The 18,903-nt window shown below is 35.9% G+C and overlaps 3 protein-coding genes and 1 long non-coding RNA gene across 10 annotated transcripts in view; 2 read left to right on the plus strand and 2 right to left on the minus strand.

Moving 5' to 3' along the window:
- Positions 1-17: 17 nt before the first annotated feature.
- Positions 18-4,187, plus strand: l(2)37Cb (lethal (2) 37Cb). Of its 2 annotated transcripts, none has more exons than XM_067348705.1 (12): positions 18-396; positions 468-636; positions 717-958; positions 1,035-1,237; positions 1,317-1,612; positions 1,855-2,159; positions 2,224-2,381; positions 2,465-2,738; positions 2,825-3,260; positions 3,325-3,430; positions 3,675-3,862; positions 3,958-4,187. In XM_067348705.1, exons 1-12 carry the CDS (start codon positions 234-236, stop codon positions 3,959-3,961), a joined length of 2,544 nt encoding a protein of 847 aa, XP_067204806.1. In that variant the 5' UTR covers positions 18-233; the 3' UTR covers positions 3,962-4,187. The 2 variants fall into 2 exon arrangements, with proteins under 2 accessions (XP_067204806.1, XP_012227116.1); XM_012371693.2 differs by having other exon boundaries at positions 21-396; positions 3,686-3,862.
- On the minus strand, positions 3,717-6,984 carry LOC136997782 (uncharacterized). The gene is made up of 2 exons (XR_010888425.1): positions 5,613-6,984; positions 3,717-5,164 (listed from the first exon to the last, which is right to left on the minus strand). It is a non-coding gene; the product is annotated as an uncharacterized lncRNA (long non-coding RNA).
- On the plus strand, positions 4,860-11,270 carry LOC105674975 (odorant receptor 46a-like). The gene is made up of 5 exons (XM_067348911.1): positions 4,860-5,224; positions 6,983-7,372; positions 7,800-8,007; positions 8,371-8,526; positions 8,607-11,270. The coding sequence occupies exons 1-5, from the start codon at positions 4,860-4,862 to the stop codon at positions 8,652-8,654; spliced, it is 1,167 nt and encodes a 388-aa protein (XP_067205012.1). The 3' UTR covers positions 8,655-11,270.
- LOC105674883 (5-hydroxytryptamine receptor-like) overlaps positions 10,675-18,903 on the minus strand; it is a 111,673-nt gene continuing 103,444 nt past the window's right edge. For all 6 annotated transcript variants that reach the window (XM_067348899.1, XM_012371537.2, XM_067348895.1 and 3 more), the window contains 4 exons: positions 16,956-17,099; positions 15,436-15,591; positions 14,907-15,067; positions 10,675-13,856 (listed from right to left, as the gene is read on the minus strand). In XM_067348899.1, coding sequence (XP_067205000.1) covers positions 13,355-13,856; positions 14,907-15,067; positions 15,436-15,591; positions 16,956-17,099 — 963 coding nt within the window. In that variant the 3' untranslated portion in view covers positions 10,675-13,354. The remainder of the gene's footprint in view (positions 13,857-14,906; positions 15,068-15,435; positions 15,592-16,955; positions 17,100-18,903) is intronic.

Below are 18,903 nucleotides of genomic sequence, written 5' to 3' on the forward strand. Positions count from 1 at the left end.
TTATGTGCACAAACGCGCATGTATGCATTTCGATCTCAGCTGATCTCAGCTGGCGGTTGACAACAAAGTTAATATTGTGACGTACAAGTCAAATTTTTCTCATTTTTTACCGTACATTTATTTTTAATTGTACGCAATATATTGAAAGTTATATATTTTCTGCAACAATACGTTTTCCGTATTCAAGAAAGTTACTTTAAAAGATTTGAATATAACCTGTAATATCTTCCAAAATGAGTAAGTATAGGCGGGAAGAGACTTCGAGTGAAGACAGTGATAGTGAAGAGGAGCGTCGCAAGAAAGATATTAAGGAAAGAGATAGCTTTGCTAGTCGTCTTCGAGCTAAAGATGAGAGCAAGATACGCAAGGTTGCTATGCCTGCTGGTTCCGGAGCTGGTGAGTTACAGGTAGAATATCTATGAGCACTATATGAAGGAAAATTTATTATTGTTTGTCCCTTTCTACAGTTGAAGCAGCGAAGAGACTCAAGATTATGGAGACGGATGTTAGAGAGAAGCTGGTACCAAAATTGCGAGTTGAGTCTCGTAGAAAATATCTGGAGAAACGTAAAGAGGACAAAGTTGCAGAATTGGAGGCTGATATTGTTGATGACGAATATCTATTTGAGGATGAAGTGTAATTATATTGAGAAATCATATAATTAATGTTTAGAATATAATTTTTCATCTAATTAACATTATTTGTTTTCATTACAGTTTAACAGACAGAGAAAAGCGTGAGAGAGCTCATAAGAAACAGCTGTTGCATTTAGCAAAGGAACATGAGAAGGCAAGAGAACTCGAACGCATTCAGCGTTATCATATGCCTTTGGAAAAAGGCAAGACAGAACAAGAACCTGATACTCTGGATAAAGAGCCACCACAGTCAGAGCAAAGCAAATGGGAATCCGATCAGATGTCATCAGCTGTTTTTCGTTTTGGTGCTAAAGATAGAAAAGGTGTGCATTCAATCATTAGAAAAAAATCACTATTTATATAGTTTGTTGTTTTTAATTTTATAATCCTTTACTACAGTTCAACAAGAGTATGATCTTCTTATGGAGGACGAGATAGAATTCGTTCAAGCGCTACGTATGCCTGGGCACGATAAAGACAAAAAACGCGAGGAAAGCCCGCCTGCGCATGTTAAAACTTTGCAAACGATTGAGGAGACAAAGAAGAGTCTGCCTATTTATCCTTTCCGCAATGATCTGATTCGAGCTATCAAAGATCATCAGGTAAATAAATAGTAGATATTAGAATGCTGGACAATGAACAGTATTACAGAATACAAGAGATGTCACATTTGAATATCAGGTTTTGATTATAGAAGGTGAAACAGGTTCGGGGAAAACCACACAAATTCCTCAATATCTGTACGAGTGTGGATTTGCTGACGACGGTAAGATTATCGGATGCACGCAGCCGCGGCGAGTAGCCGCGATGTCGGTGGCTGCGAGAGTGGCTCACGAAATGGCTGTTAAATTGGGCAACGAGGTCGGTTATGCTATTCGTTTCGAAGATTGCACGTCGCATCGTACTCGTATCAAGTATATGACTGACGGTACTCTGCACCGAGAGTTTCTTAGTGAGCCTGACTTAGCGTCGTACAGGTATATTTGTGTATATTGCTTATAGAATCAAGTTAACAGGATTGGAACACCTACACAAGAATAAGATTTTCCTCTTTGGTTTTAAATTAAAAAGAAAATATAAAACTAAGATTGTTAATCAGAAAAACTAAAAATTATCATGAATAACAATCAACGAAACCTAGAAAATTAACCATTTAGATGATATAAATGTCGGCATGTTTTATTATGATGATAATTGTTATTCTTATTGTATATTTTAGTGTAATGATAATTGATGAAGCGCATGAACGGACTTTACATACCGACATATTATTTGGCCTGGTGAAGGATATCGCAAGGTTTCGACCTGATTTGAAGCTGTTGATATCGTCGGCTACGTTGGATGCCACAAAGTTCAGCGAATTCTTTGACGATGCTCCTATATTCAGAATACCTGGTCGCCGTTTTCCCGTTGATATTTATTACACGAAAGCACCGGAAGCAGATTACATCGACGCGTGTGTAGTTTCCATTCTTCAAATTCACGCAACGCAGCCATCGGGTGATATATTAGTATTTTTGACTGGTAAGTATTGGTTATATCTGAAATATTATTACATAATATAATAACATATTATTTTTATACACAGGACAGGACGAGATCGAGACGTGTCAGGAGATGTTGCAGGAAAGAGTCAGAAGATTAGGAAGCAAATTGGCGGAACTTCTAATTTTACCCGTCTATGCGAATCTACCGAGTGATATGCAAACGAAAATATTCCAACCGACTCCACTCGGAGCAAGAAAGGTAATATATTTTTCCAAAATAAATTCAAAATAAATTTGTAAAATTGCTCCTATATGAGATTAAAATTTTTATTTATTTTTAAGGTTGTACTTGCAACTAATATAGCAGAGACTTCGCTGACTATAGACAACATAGTATACGTGTTAGATCCCGGCTTTGCGAAGCAGAACAATTTCAATTCGCGCACGGGCATGGAAAGTTTAATGGTCGTACCGATCAGTAAAGCGTCCGCTAATCAGAGGGCTGGGCGTGCGGGTAGAGTAGCGCCTGGGAAGTGTTTCCGTCTGTACACAGCTTGGGCCTATCAGCATGAGCTTGAAGATAATACTGTGCCTGAAATTCAAAGGATTAATCTCGGTAAGAGAATTAAAAATATCTCATTAAAATTATAAATAACATTTGCCTTCCTTAAATTTTGTCATGTTTGAATATTTTGTTTGCAGGTAATGCAGTACTCACCTTGAAAGCTCTCGGGATCAACGATCTGGTGCACTTTGACTTTTTGGATCCACCGCCGCACGAAACGTTGGTTTTAGCGTTGGAGCAGCTGTACGCGCTAGGCGCACTGAATCATCGCGGAGAGCTAACGAAACTTGGACGTAGAATGGCCGAGTTTCCACTGGACCCAATGATGGCGAAAATGCTATTAGCTAGCGAGAAGTATCGCTGCTCGGAAGAGGTGGCGACTATCGCGGCTATGCTATCAGTGAACGGCGCAATCTTTTACAGGCCGAAAGATAAAATTATACATGCGGATGCTGCGCGCAAGAATTTCCATGTACCTGGCGGCGATCATCTGACTCTCCTCAACGTGTACAATCAATGGGCACAGAGTGATTTCAGTACTCATTGGTGCTATGAGAATTTTATACAACACAGGTGTGTTAATAATGCATAATATTAATAGTTTCGTAAAATATATTTGTTGTAATTTTGCTCTTAGATCTATGAAACGTGCGAGAGACGTTAGAGAACAGTTGGTAGGCTTGATGCAGCGCGTAGAGATGGAATTGGTCTCAGGAATCGCGGAAACTATTAATATAAGAAAGGTAAGTTAATGTTACAACAAACTGACACGTATATCATATATAAATAAAAAGTAATGCATCCATTTGGATTAAAATTTTAATTCCTTAGTAAAACAGATTTTACTATATGAATGTTGTAAATAATTGTTTAAAAATTAAAAAAAAAATTGAAAATTAAAAAATATAATGCTGAACGTGCGAAAAATAAAATAAAAAATGTGATAAATTGATACATTATCAATTTCTTCGTAAAATAATCGCAAAGTTTTTGTTTAGGCAATTACGGCCGGTTATTTCTATCACGTGGCGCGTTTGTCAAAGGGAGGTCATTACAAAACCGCAAAGCATAATCAGACAGTCGCGATACACCCAAACAGTTCTCTATTTCAAGAACTTCCACGCTGGCTCCTTTATCACGAACTTGTTTTTACTACGAAGGAATTCATGCGTCAGGTACGTGAACGTGTAAAAGCGTAGCTATTTCGTCTAAATTCCAACTACTTTTTAAATTTGAGAAAAATTGAGATAAAAATGTGTACATTGTACAGGTGACGGAAATTGAAAGTAAATGGCTGTTGGAAGTAGCACCTCATTACTATAAGCCTAAAGAGCTAGAAGACTCGACGAACAAAAAGATGCCGAAAGTTGCTGGCAGAGCACGTCCAGACGGAACCAACTAAGCACAGAATTCTATACTATTTCTCTAATGGAGTATTAAAATATATTTTGTACATATTCGTTTGTACACCGTGTATAAATAAAATGTCACTCACTTGAATTCAATTTTTTGTTATTTTGCAACGATACCAATCTTATTTCTCTACTGTAGAAAACAACTTTATTTAAAAACAGAAAAATATGACGATTGCGCGAATGGGAATGAATTATTGTGACATAAAAGAAACTTATACGATATAGCTTTGCTACTTCTATTTTAAATTTTTAAATTTTACCTTCATTTTTCTTACCTCCATTTTTTCTGTTGTAAATAATCAAGCGACAATTTATGGAAACTACTTTGTAGATGAATAATTCTTTCTGTATCGCATGTGTAATCGTCGATATAATTGTTGTATTATGCAGGAGAATGTAATGTCAACGTAATGGGATTTTAATAGTGTACCTACGTCGCGTTTATGAATTATAGACTATGTTGAAACTTTATAAGGGTGCTGAGAGAAAGGGAAATGATAGACGATAAATGTATATGTAAAGGAAAAAATATATATGACATTAGAATTATCGTTGCTGTCGTCGCCCTGTCGATCGCGTTCTCGCTACACGGACAGTCCGACTTTTAATATCCTGAACATTTTTCTATCTTGCTAAAAGTATTTATCTACAATAACAGTAATGACAAGGATGTAATTTCTTTCGATAGAAAAGTTATTATTAAATAGTACTCGGTGTGTGCGATAGAGATCGAGACGTGGGGAGTCGCCACAAAAGGATGCACATACTTCCGATATCGTTCGCTCTGCTCACTTACACCGGTTACTGGCGGCCAGTGCATTTCCCTGCCAATTCGTTGAAATACTGGATATACAACCTTTACTCGGTCTTCATGTTCGTTTTACTACAGTCATTCGTGTTGTACGGCATAGCAGATATTGTTGTGTATTCGACGAGCCTGCAGGAAGTCGTAGACAAATGCTACCTGTTCCTCTCAGTCTTTGGTGTCTCCTGCAAGATTGTGCATCTCTTTATACGCCGTGGAAAGGTCATCGATTTGGTCCAGATGCTGCTGAAAAAGAACTGTATTCCCAGAGATTCTAAAGAGATGTCGATTCAAAATAAATTTAACCAAAGTGCGAAGTACGTAATTATTTATTAAATTATGGAAAAATAATTTTGTTTAACTCTCAACGTATGTAGTTTTAATTTATTGGACAAAGTTTATATTTCTTTTATTTGTAAAGTAATTTCTTAAAAATGCTTATTATATATTATTTACTTTCACTGGAAGATATTTTCGCAAGGTAAACCCAGTAAGCCAAATGTTAGCAAGATTGGTAGATTGACAGTAAATTTGATAAAATATAATTCTAGGCCAATCTGCTGTCAGTCTGTTAACGTTGCTAATATTTTTCCTGAGAACTTTCTCTTCTCTCTTTATGTAATTCTTTCGGTACGAAGATCGTCGTTTGGGTACTAAAAGAGTTAATTCATTTTTTTTTATTTTTAAATAATCGATGATATATACCTGGTAAATCAATAATGTGAGATCAATATTTCTGGATTTATCAAAACTATTGCTCAGCTTTCAAATGAAACTTGTTTCAATCCGCTAAGATTTTGTTTGTGTAAAGATATTAACAATTACATCGATTTGTGACAACTGTATCGCAAAAAATTAGTTTTGATCTAGGCTGTGTTCCAAAATTGATCTAGGCTGTGTTCCACCGTTAACTGGCAGTGCTGAAAACCAATAGCATGCATAACATGAACTTTCAGTTGTCAGTATTGGCAGTGAATAATGAAATGCAGCCCTAAGTGAAAGGTAGCACGTAACGGTCGCGAAGCACATATAAAGACAAAAAATTACTACCGATCAGCTGATTAGCCGATCGCGGTACCGTAATCGTAATAGTTACGCGCGTCACACGTATACATACACGCGTTCCGGGCGCTTATTCATAAATGAACACCCGTCAGACTTTTAACATAACGCGATGAAAAATTGATGTAGCGACATGCATCAAACGAATTTTTTGCGTTTCACAGGTATTTATCCACTACATGTGCTCTTATTATGACATGTATATGTTTATCAGAAAAATTGACGCATCCTGATAATATCCCACACAGCACGCATATTCAAAAGATTCAGAGGACATCCTGAAGATATTTTTGAGAGATACGATATCTTCGGGACATCCTCTGAACATCTTTTGGATATGCATGCTGTATGGGATAATTCTAGGTTTACAAAATATTTACAAATATACCAGCTTTACAAAATATTAGTCCGTGACATTTAAGACAGATTTTCATTAAATAATTTATTAAATAAATCTTATACTGTGATATTGAGATCCTGTCTTCATCTTATTAAATATACATTTGCAAAGTTTATCTGGATGAAAAGACTCGCCTTGCAAGATGCATTGATTTTTTTAAATAATGTGTATATGATAATTGTGTAACTATAAAATACAAAAGAAAATACAAAACTTTATTAAGTATAAAATTTTTATTCGTAAATGACATTCACATTTTGCTTGCAGGATTTAAATTCATTCAGTTTATTAAAGAGAGTGATAAGTTTAACAAAAATTACTGACTGTTAATAGCAAAGTACTAAGATATAATAAATACACTAAACTTAGCTTTCTATTCTGTAACTTTTAACGATGTCGTTATGTATCACTGTGTAGGTTTTTGTATCATGTAATAGCTGCGCAATGGTACATAATGACATCGTTAAAAGTTACATAATAGGCCCCTTAATGATGAATTTCGAAGTAATGCATTAACTTTTTTTCAAATACTTGAAATAATTTTAATGAATTTGTGTATGTGTATGTGTGAGAACAATATAATTTATTTTATAAAATAATTTAAATTTGCTAGACAGGTCACAATCGCCTGCGAGATTTTGAACGTATCCTGTGCGATATTTGCGACTTTTGCGCAGTTTTACATACTTTTGAAGACGCGCACTTTGCCGGTGTACAACTGGTCGCCCTTCGATATAACACCGATGTATGCCTTCTTACCTATGTTGATATATCAATGCGTAGCCTTGACGTTGTGCGCCAATTCCAGTGTTGCACATGAGACGCTAATTTCCGGCATGATGATTCAGACCTGCGCTCAATTCGAAATTTTGTCCTATCGCACTCATGCATTGCCGACATTGCTGACGGAAGCTGAAAAGAACAGTAAATCGGACAAGGATCTGATGACACGCGAGAGAATGCTCATTCGTGATTTGATACATCATCATCTTTACGTTTACAAGTGAGTATTTTTATATTAAAAAAGATAGCAATAAGAAACTTGATTCATCGATTCATATATATCGATCCTACAACATTAATCCGAATTAATCGAATTAAAGTGCTTGATTTTGCACTTATAGTCTTTTAAGACGATATTATTAAATTTATAATTAAATTATTAAATTTATGTAATATGTTATTAAATTTAATGGCAGAGTTGAGTCGAATAATTTAGATTTTAGAATAAATAAAACAAGATAATCATTCTCTGATAATCAAACTGTAATTTTTCAGTTATTTTTTTTACAATTTGTATCAATTACATTTATTATTTAAATGCCAAATACTATTCGATTTATTCATTAGCCTTAATTAGATTACTTGACCTTATGCAAAATAAGCTATGCAATTTGTAGAAGCAATTAACAGTGCTCACGTAACTGTAGATTTGCGCACACCGTAAATGCGGTCTTTATGTTGATGATGTTCATCCAATTCTCCATCAGTTCCCTCGTTCTCTGTATGATCGTCTACAAGCTATCCACAATGACGTCGTTATTTACGCTCGATTTTGCGTATCTCTCTTCTTACCTGTGCGCCATGCTCATGCAGATATATCTTTATTGTTGGTATGGCAACGAGGTTACATTAAAGGTAGAAATCTATTGGCATTTTTAAATTATTTGTACATATGGAATATAATTGCGTTCATGCTTGTTTGTTTACTTTTTCAAACATGAAGAAATAAAGCTATTAATTAATTCTTGATTAATGCATGTTTAATGCATGTAAAAATTATTATATATATATATATATATATATATATATATATATGTATTACTTGTTAATTCATAAAATACTTTTTATCTGAATAATTTGCTTAATAAATATTGAGTTTGAATATTAAATAATAAATATTTAACAACCAAAAAGTTTCTGAAAGTAACATCATGTAGAAATCGTTAATTAGAAATATATAAATTTGCGTTACTCATCATTCTAATGAATTTCTCATAGAGTATCGACATTGGTAATGCTGTTTATGAGATGGATTGGACCACGTTAAAGGTCCGAGTAATGAAAGATCTTTTGATAATAATGATGCGTGCCAGTAAACCTGTTAAAATGTCGAGTGGTTATGTGGTTACGTTAACCCTTGAATCTTTTATGAGCGTTAGTATTCGAAATTAAACAAGATTAAAGTTATAAAAGTACTGGTAAACAATTTAATAGGTAAATTATCTTTTCTGCAGATTCTCAAACTATCCTATTCGGCGTACAATTTCTTGAAAGATTCTTAGGTGAAGCAGAAGTGCCAGATTTAACGTACTAGATTTAACGTAAATAGCTGATTTCTTCACAAATACACATCATCTATCAAATAATTTTCATAACATCTAAAAAGATAAAAATATATTAATTAAATATTTAGTCATTTTATTTTAATCGTATTATTTTTATACACAGAAAGTTCAAGACATTTTCTCTTCATTGAATTTAATTCAACGTAATTAATTTAATTTAAGATAACTTTTATCTTAATTAAATGGAATAAAAATTGCAATTTAATGCAATAAAGAATAAAGTAGAAAGAGAGACTTTACTGTTTCTTATGGCTTTCATACAGCGAGTTGTATATCAAGGAATCTGGTACTGAAACATCATCCGGCTTCGTAACATTTTGTTGCACGATAAGAAGACGCGGCGCCACGCGATAAGTAAATGAGGCACATTAATATTCGGAGGAATGCATTTCAACGTTTTAGTTGCAGTACGTGTTTGCGTTAGTATGCAGTGGGGCGCGATGAAATACTAGCCCTTCGTAATTTGGAACCTTATAATTGCGTTAGCAGATATTCCATAGCAATCTCGATGTCGCAGCGTAACACATTAACTCGTATTGCAACCGTAACACACAGACGATCCTGTGGAGTATTATCGTAGAACTGTGGGATATAATATCGATCGTGTGGTATCGTTAATGTGTCGCGTATCATGTGTCAGGTTGATTCTTGTGGTAAATCTCAAACGCAACATCTCACTCACAAATGCAAATGTTTCGAAGACTTCGCGTAGATGTGCGTAGAAGAAGTTCTGAATACTTTTATACTTCACATTTCACGCTGAATGCAATTGATAATTTATTTGTTTAAGACAAAAATAGCGTGTGTCATCTTGCGCTGAGAACGGCTATGTTTTTGGGCGAAATGTGATATGAATAAGGATGGATTTCAATTTTTCAAACGTCGCTCGGGTGTCTTTTACATAGGAGTTGGAAAGATACTTTATAAATGATAGATGATAATCGAAAAAGTTGGACGACAAGTGGATAACGAAACGGGAAAAAGTGAGACACTAGAAATTACTTTTACGACAATTCGAAATAAAGCACGAAACTGACATGGTGGACGCTGTAAATATATGAGACGTACCATTCAAGCAGATTTCTTCAAACTTTTCCGTCATTTATTTCACTTTACGATTGCAAAGATATATACACATGAAGCATCGTTGTAAATACATTTCTCAACCTTTCCTCTCTCTATCTATTCTTTCTCGCTTCCTTTTCTCCTCTCTTCTTCGTTATTCGATGCTTCCGTAAAAGTTTCAAGTGAACATACCTGGCATTTATGTCAACGAGTCACCGTCTGGATGATTTTGCGGTCTTTGATTTAATTCGCAGGATAATATTTATTTCGTCGACTATCTCATCCGTTTTTTCCGTTGCTCCTCTGCGAACACGTTCTCGTTTCAACCCGCTCATCATTTTATCAGCGTCTACCTGCATCGCTTACACGAATATTTGCGGGAAGGTGTTACTGTACGATCGTTGATGCGATTGTTTGTTGATTTACAAGCGTTACATAATCAACCCGCGATATCCTGTTATCCACTGAACATTTTGCCGCACGTAGCTTATTCTGTATCATCACAAACGCAAATTGCTTCGGATCAATTTTGTTGTGGCACTTTGACAGAACGTTATTAATGAGTGCTAACCACATCAAACATTGTTTGTTCATTAACCGAGTTCAGCATTATCGACTTCCTTTAGCTGATTATGAAGCATTCTCGAACCTGTAACTGATACTTTCAGATCTGCAAAATCACATTTGTTAAATAAAAAAATTTATTTTTATTTACTTTTGCAACAAATTCATTATTTGTAATAAATATTCACACGATCAATTTTGTTTTTACTGTTACTTGAGCTTGTGCTATTCATGCGAATAATTTTCCATCTTTGCTGGGAATTGCTGAAAATGTTCGGCAGACAACGCTTTGTTAATCTTTTGCTTCGAGATACGTAAAAAATAAACGTGAACAAAATGTTATATTTTATTAGTCATGTCGTGTGAGTAAAACGACGATTAGTGACATAATTAGATAGCGCAAGCGTATTCGATATTGCCGTCATTATTCCAGCAACAATGTCATCAGAAACAAGAAGAATTTATCCAGAAATTAATTAAATTTACATCTTGATATAGATAACTTATTAACTTTAACTTTTTATATTTTCTGTGCATAGTATTTTAACAATGTAACAAATAACATTTCGATAAAAGATATTTATTATACGTTAACAATTATTAAAATTATTTTAAGTTTATCAGAGAGTACCAATAAAACTTATTTTAAATATCTTTTTATATATAGCTTTCGAAATAACAGCTCTATTTTTGAAGTAAGTCTTATTTCGTATTTTCTTACGTCTGAAAATCAATTTGATAAGATAAAATCTTATTATTTCTGACGAAGAGAAAACTATTGTCGCCGTTTATCACAATCTGCCTAATACATTATTATAATTAGTCTATAACTATATTTATCTCTAAATAGCGAGCCTAAATAGTAGACGTAGAAACGAAATAAATGCATGTGCACTTGTATTCGACATTTAGAAATAAACTTTGCGAAAGAAAATAATCATTTCTCACAATTCCTATTCATTCAATGTGTGAACATAGATTTTCGATCAGTCGTTGCTCTGGAAATTAAATATCATCCGCCGTATTACGTAGCAATATTATAGTATGGATGTTACGTTATTACTACGCACGTAAATTCAGTAGCTTACGTTCGCTATAAGACGCAGAATTGAATGGCAAGGCTAAAGTTATATTTCCGAATATTATTTAACTTTTCTTAGTAGAAAAACAATTTTATGTGAAATCGTTTTTCAATTCTAAGATTATATCTATCCATGATATGAGCTTAAACCGCTTAAACCGACATTTCACGGCGTGACGAATATATTATAATTATTCATTGTCATTTATGCTTATTATTTATTTTACATGAAGCGTTCGCGTAATTTACTGTTCGTAAAAATAAATTTCCTTGAAATCCCATTCCAACCTTTCTATTCAATTCTGTTGCTTGCGGTGGACATCTTATTTATTCTTTATTAAAAAACTTCGTATGAGAAAAGTTGCGTAAGCAAATCTTCATAAGGCGGAGAGAATCTTTTACACTTGGGAAATTTTCTCCAAGTACTTTTAACTTTGAACCAAGTTAAAAAGCGTAAGATGTACCTAGCACGAGTCGAGCTTGAGGTTGCGTTTTTATTCAAACGTGGGAAGTTTTATTTATACACAATCGCGACCGATTTGCGGGAACCCGTCGCGCCATATAGTTTACTCGTAACATATTCGCTTCGTCGCTTTTTAGTTAATGTACACTTAGATTTGTTATTACGTATGTACTTTGGAGACCAGCCAAGATTGAAAACTTTTTATATATAGCTATTGTAACAATAATGCTCGGAAGTACGATTGCTAAGCATTATCGCGCGCTTACGTAATACTGTATGTACAATTACATACATCTCGCAGCAAGCAACCCTCGCGATTTCTTCATCAGAGCGTATTTCAAGGAATCTCCACGAGACGACAAGATATGAGATTCATTTTCACTCGCTTATTTGTTTTATATCTATTATATATACATTATACGAATGGCTAAGTACTATTGATGCTAAATCACAATCTTTAATACTTGAGTATTTTTGCGTCTTGTTTAAATAAAATATTAGAAATCATGAATTAGGTACTTGTGTCATTTAGGTACTTATATGATTTTTTATTTATTTACTTTTATATCACGATAAAAAAAATTATGATCATAGCTTAAACTTACGTTCCTTGAGCAGTAAAAACTCTCACTAAGTTACGCGCGTGTCGGTCAGTTTATGTGTTAAAAAGTGGCCCGACTTCCATTTCGAATTTAATTTTGCGAATTTGAGTATTTATACCACATGGCGATACATTCGCGCCCGTTCGAACAAAATCGCGAGTAATGTTGCGCCCATTATCTTTTGTTTGATTTTTTAACGTCCCAGGGAAGCGTTTCGCAAAAATATTCTACATAGGATCGTTACCATTGACGTCTGTTAATGTTAACCCTAATTAACGTCAACTGTTAGTAACATTGCAGTTAACTTTAACTGATGTTTACGGAAACGAGCTCGTTAAAAGTGCCTATGAGAGTAACGACGCGCGGCTTGATTACCTCGAAATAGCTGTAAAAGGAAGAAGCAATGTTGTGTTGGATACCGTTCATTGTGTCTAGATGCTGATAGAATCGATCTAAATGCAAAAATGTTTGACGTGGCAAACAAAAATATCCTAAAATTGAGAAAGATGTCGTATTATTAGTAAAAACGTACAGAACGAATTAACAAAACAGAATATAAGAGATACAATTGTGTCAGAAATTGAGATACTCGTCAAATTTTTTTTGAGAATCGCGTCTACAGAAGCATTTAAAAATAAGTATAACATTAATTGTCGATTTCAATATCGCATCTAGGTATGTAAGAGTGTAACCGTGAGCGATTGTGTATTTAGTACACTAATATCTAGATTTGAGCATCTAGATACCGCACAACACAGAAGAAAACGCCGTATATATATGTGTATGTACGTATATATGTACAAGTTTTCACATATCCTTTTTATTCGGCCGCCCGCACGCAGCAAAAGAATTAAATCCACTGTCAGCGAAGTCCCCGCGTACCACCGCACAGCATCCTTTTGAATGCCTGCCGAAACTCCGGCGAGAACACAGTGTAAATCACGGGGTTAAGAGTGCTGTTGAAGTATCCGAGCCACAGGAACACACTGGACAAGAGGTCGGGTGGCATCCAGGGTGGGAATAGGGCCTGAAACAGGGCACACACGAAGAACGGCAGCCAGCAGAAGACGAAGGCACCGGTGATGATCGCCAGGGTTTTGGCCGCCTTGCGCTCGCGCTTCGACTCAATCGTCTCACGTGTGCGCTTCGGGCACTTCACCACCGGCTGCTGCTGCTGGTTTGTGTTGGTCGGATTCGTCAGCGTCGTCGTCGTCGTCGTGGTCGTCGTCGAGACTGCTGTCGGCGTCACCGTCGTTGACGGCGTGACGTTCGCGCCGTTGTACGACGACGACTTCTCCGGCGAGATGGACGAGTGATCCGGCGTGGATCTTGTGATGGTGAACGCCGTGGATTCCTCGCGCGGCCTACGGCCAGATAAATCAGAATTACGCCGGTCAAGGGAGAGATAAGTTTGTCCTGCTCGTTATCGCGAAAATAATAGTGACAGCTAAGACATATAGTGAGGCGGAACGATATTAAGAAATTTTATGAAAGGCCGTCAAGAGAGAGAGAGAGCGTCGTAAAAGCGATGTTAGATGAAAAGACGGCTATATGTATGAAGTCATATATCCGTTTCTCTTGATACTTTATAGGATATGATATTTCTAATATAGTTACAGAGGATATATCAAATTATGCTGAAATACGAGAGTATTGAGTGTAAGATATGAGAAAATAATTTTTCAAATTATTTTTCAGAAATTTTGAAGCAAAATAAGTAGATAGAGAAATTATTTTCCAATTAATTTAACGTAATTGTGATATAAAAAATAGGGATGCATAGAAATAGTAGAAAAATGCGAAATTAGTTATTAAAAGATAAATAAGTACCTAAATAAATAAATTATAATAGTATTGTTTCGACGCAAATTAAACTAAGAGTTATATGATGTTAATTAAAATTTAATTAGACATGGATTATAGCAGACCAATACTTATAACACCAAACGCAATCTATTTTAGAGGCGACAGAACTCAATATGAGATATGCAATTTTTAAGCGATAAGATCTTTTTTGTGACAGAACGATCAACAGGTAAATTCATACCTTTATTCTCGCAGTAAAGACCTGCACTCATCATTGAGATGAAAATTTAGAACAGTGATACGCTGAGTCATTTAAGATAAAAAAAACTGCGCACTAAGAGTATTTGTTTACAAATTAATTCACGATTCTTATAAAAAGATCCAGCGACCTTGGCAATATACGAAATAGACTTAATCTCGTGAAGAATTCATTTGTTAGTAGCTCGCCTGCGGGATTTCCTTTACGTGACTTAGTGCGTTATTATCCCACGAGCCCTTCAAGCTTTATTGCAACTATAAAAGATGACACGTCTGATTATTATGCGAAACATAAAATGAGGTTCTGTTCTCGTGATAAAAACTCAGAGGAAAAACCAAGAAAGTACAACCTTCTCGTGACCAGCCTGAGGATGCCTCTTCGTTCACGCGGTGGCTGAACGATGGTGCCGGGCCTTCTTCTGATCCTCTTCCGTGCCGCTTGGAATATTTTCCAATATAAGAATAGGATGGCTAAAAGCGGAACATAAAACGTCGCGCAAGTTGCGAAGATCTGCAAGGAAATTTATTATATTTTTTTATGATAAGGCGATACACACACACGCATACACACACACACACACACACACACCGGTATACACAAAATTTATAGTTTTTCTAGCTCTAAATGCAACACTTATCACGACAAAAAAAGAAAATATATATCTGCTTTTAGATATTTTTATATTTCTATTTTTATAAAGATATTCTTGCATTTCTACTACATGTGATTAAAAGCTTAAACATTAAAATTTATCGTAGCGTTTCTCAACGCGTCAACACTTTCCCCAGCAATTCCATCGAGAGTCCGCGGGCGCAATTCCCAGTCTCGAATATAATCTGGCATTTCGGATCTGCTCGCAATTCTCCGGAAGCGCTCACCTGATATGAGGGATCCTGCGACACGATACACGTCCCGTTGCCTATGCGAGTCAAATAATCAGGATCCTTCCATCCGAGTTGAGGCGCTAATGAGATTCCTAAGGACATTATCCACACGGCGACGATCAGCATGCCGATTCTTCTTGGATTCCTCGCCTTAAAATAGAAGAGCAGTCTTTAACATCTGCTGTCATTTTATTACTTTAAAATACTTAACGTTTACTTTCTTCTGCTTTTGCGTTGCATTAATTTTATTAGATGTTTAAATACTTGCTACGATTTCATTTATTTATCTCCTGTGCGTATTTGAACCGTGTATAATGCCTAAATAATTATTTAATTACAAAATTTTGTCATCACAGCTGTATCTTATACTTTTAAATTAAAATACGTTGTGAGATTTAGTTCTACCAAAAAATTAAACTTTTAATTAAATCCGCTAGTAAACCTAATTTTTTTTCAAGAGAGAGAGAGAGAGGGGGGGGGCAGGAGCATATTAGCCCGCCTATCCGGGAAAATTGCGGCCCTGCTCTATCTGTATATCTTCTTAGCAGGCACGATTCAAGCTAATTTCTCACCCGTTCCATTATTTATAACGTAATCGACTCGGCACTTAAGGGACCAATACACGCCTCTTTCTATCAGTTGGGAAGTGCAAGTTAGCCGTTAAGTTTGACCGGGCTAGCTGGTCGTTGCGCAGCTTATCGAGCTTTAAGCTAATTTCGAACTAACTCTAAGCTTTACCCGAAGGAGAGAGAGAAGGGCACACGCAGAGAATATTACATACTCGTCTCATTCGGATTAGACTATATTTATGAACGGAAAATTCTGACCGTTTTTATTTTACGATTTACCCTTTTTCATACTTCATGAGCAGTGTTCCCTGTAATTCTTGTTATATTAGTACGCGTGCATGAGAGGACGCTATTTGCTTTCCCACAATTTTCGACCAAAATTTACGAGCAATTTCACTTTAACTCGTAATGAATATGCAAATCGACATATATTGAAATATTTATCTCGGAGATGCTTGAGTGTATCAGATGGGACTTTTATTTCATTCTCCATACAGAGATGGACAAAACAAATATGCAATTTTGAAATAAAAAATATCTCTCTGAAAATACAATAAGATTAAAAAAAGTGTAATCTCCAGGAATTAATGTAGATTAATAGCATAAATTTTTTAGAGAGAATTAACAAACACAACGTTCTCTGCGAAGTATTGTGATAGACTCGCGCTGCAAGTGTGACGTGTCAGATTCTGTTCAGACTCTATGTATATTATTTCCGAATTGATAAAATGACATTTCGTCGCGTCAGTCTCTTGGCTATTCAAGGAGATCGACATGCAGTTCGCGCGATCACGCTCGCGTCAACTCCCACGCGGCCCTTTTCTATTTCGCCCTATATGACTAGTGCAGTGTCGATGGCAGCGGATAACGAAGACTGTCATCGTTCGCATCGTATTCTGCACAATTTCCGACTTCCTCTCGATAACCGCAACGGCGTTAATTAACCTGTATATAATTGATATCGGTGACTGCCCAATATCTGTCGACCGCGATAGCCACCAGATGCAATATCGAGGCTGTGCAACATAGAACGTCGCTGCTGGTCCACATGTCGCAGAGCTCCGGACCGAGGGACCATGCCGAGTTTATCTGCAATAAACAGAATTATCTATCATAGAGCGTGAGCTTAGCGCGGCGTGCGAGCGCAAGTGAGAAATCGATGCGGCCGCAAACTTGTACATGCAAATTGTACATCGAAATCTCTTAGAATAAGATAGATGCACCGATAAATATAGCCATCGTTACTTCTACGATTAAAATAGTAAAGATATATTAAAAAAAAAAAAACTTTTTAATCATTATATAATAATAAAGAATATGAAAAAAATTTAATTAACTAATTTTAAAAAATCTGTGTCTTAATTTATTTATTTTTTTGTCGATTTTTTTACATGATTTTTTTAAAAAATACTGTTTTATTTTGCAATCGATATCTTTAAGGACGTACAAATTACTACGTAAATGGAATTTATTTTTCTTCACGCTGAAACAGGAGTCGTGTGCGGTTGATTAGTATGTTAAGGATTGCACATAGTTTGGCGCGACAATTTTCCGCGCAGTAGGGAGCACGAGAAAATACGGAACGAGGGTCGAAAGGGAAAACATCCGAGCTAAGCCATGGTCGACCGAGGGACAACGGAGAGCATGGGAAGATAGTCGATAAGAGTGATGTTGTAGAAGTGTCAGCGAGAGAGCGGAGAGAAGGGAACTGATGCATGCCTGCTTAAAAGTCCATTCATGGTATTGGAATCTATCTTCGAAAGCCAATCGTCCCTTGTCCTCCTTTCAGCGCGCCGGCTCCTTCGCCCATAGACATCCGTTCCTTTATACTTTGAGATCAGAACATTCCGGAAGTTGATGAGTCGCATCTATCTCGTCGGAAATATAAACACCTCTCAAAAATAGTATCAATTGCACGGAGGTCAATAGAGGAGCGGTTTTAACGTTGGAAATTCGCGATAAGAGATAGCAATACGATTTATGTAAAACTGATTATGTGTGAGCTTTTATTCATTTTATTATATTTTAAAAGTTATTTATTACATATTTTGATTCTAACAACTTTTCGATTAAATCAATAACTGTATTTAAATCAGAGCATATATAATAGTGTCACAAAAATAAAAAAAAATGAAAATAACAATTTAAGTCACATTATTACCTTTACTTTTAATCACTTTTTAATAGAAGAAAAATCGCTTTTCCATTATTAAAAATAGCGAACAAGCATAAACGCAAATTTCATTGCTTCTTAGCCATTCTTTTTATATCGGGTATTTTCTGGAGTGCCCAAGGGTCTATAATCAAACGTCGCGTGTGTACGCGCAGTTAATGAAGTCGTTTGCGTGCCGCGTTTCTGATGTCCGCCGATAAACGCTAGGCGAAACGGGCGGTTGTAAAGCGGACATCCATCAATGCTGTTCGAATTAAACAGCAGACGTATAAATTTCTATGTGTCTGTGGTAAGAGGATGGATGTGCGCGTCTCAGAAATTTAGTATACGGCAGTAAAAATCGCTAATGTGTCTGCCGTTGCCTGAATAGCGATCGAAATAGAATTGCACCATTAAGCGGTAACGCGTAAGAGATATTGATACGCCAACAACAGCGAAAAGGCAGACTTAAGGGACGAGATAGAAAGACAGGAAGAGAGAGGGAGAAAGTCCTGCGTTGAAGACTGCAAAAAGCGAGAAGGAAGAATCGCAGGTGCACGTCGGAAAATATAGCGAGGGTGTGGAAATATAATATGAAGAAAAAGTAGAATAAAGGGGAAAAAAGTGCTGAGATAAGATACGTATAGAAGCACGTAAAAGGCAAGGCGAGATGTGAGAGGCAGCGTTAAGGAAACGGGGATCTAAATAAGAATAAATGTTGGCGAAAAGATTTCGCGGAGA

The sequence above is a fragment of the Linepithema humile genome, chromosome 1 (assembly GCF_040581485.1).
Source record: "Linepithema humile isolate Giens D197 chromosome 1, Lhum_UNIL_v1.0, whole genome shotgun sequence".
Taxonomy (NCBI): domain Eukaryota; kingdom Metazoa; phylum Arthropoda; class Insecta; order Hymenoptera; family Formicidae; genus Linepithema; species Linepithema humile.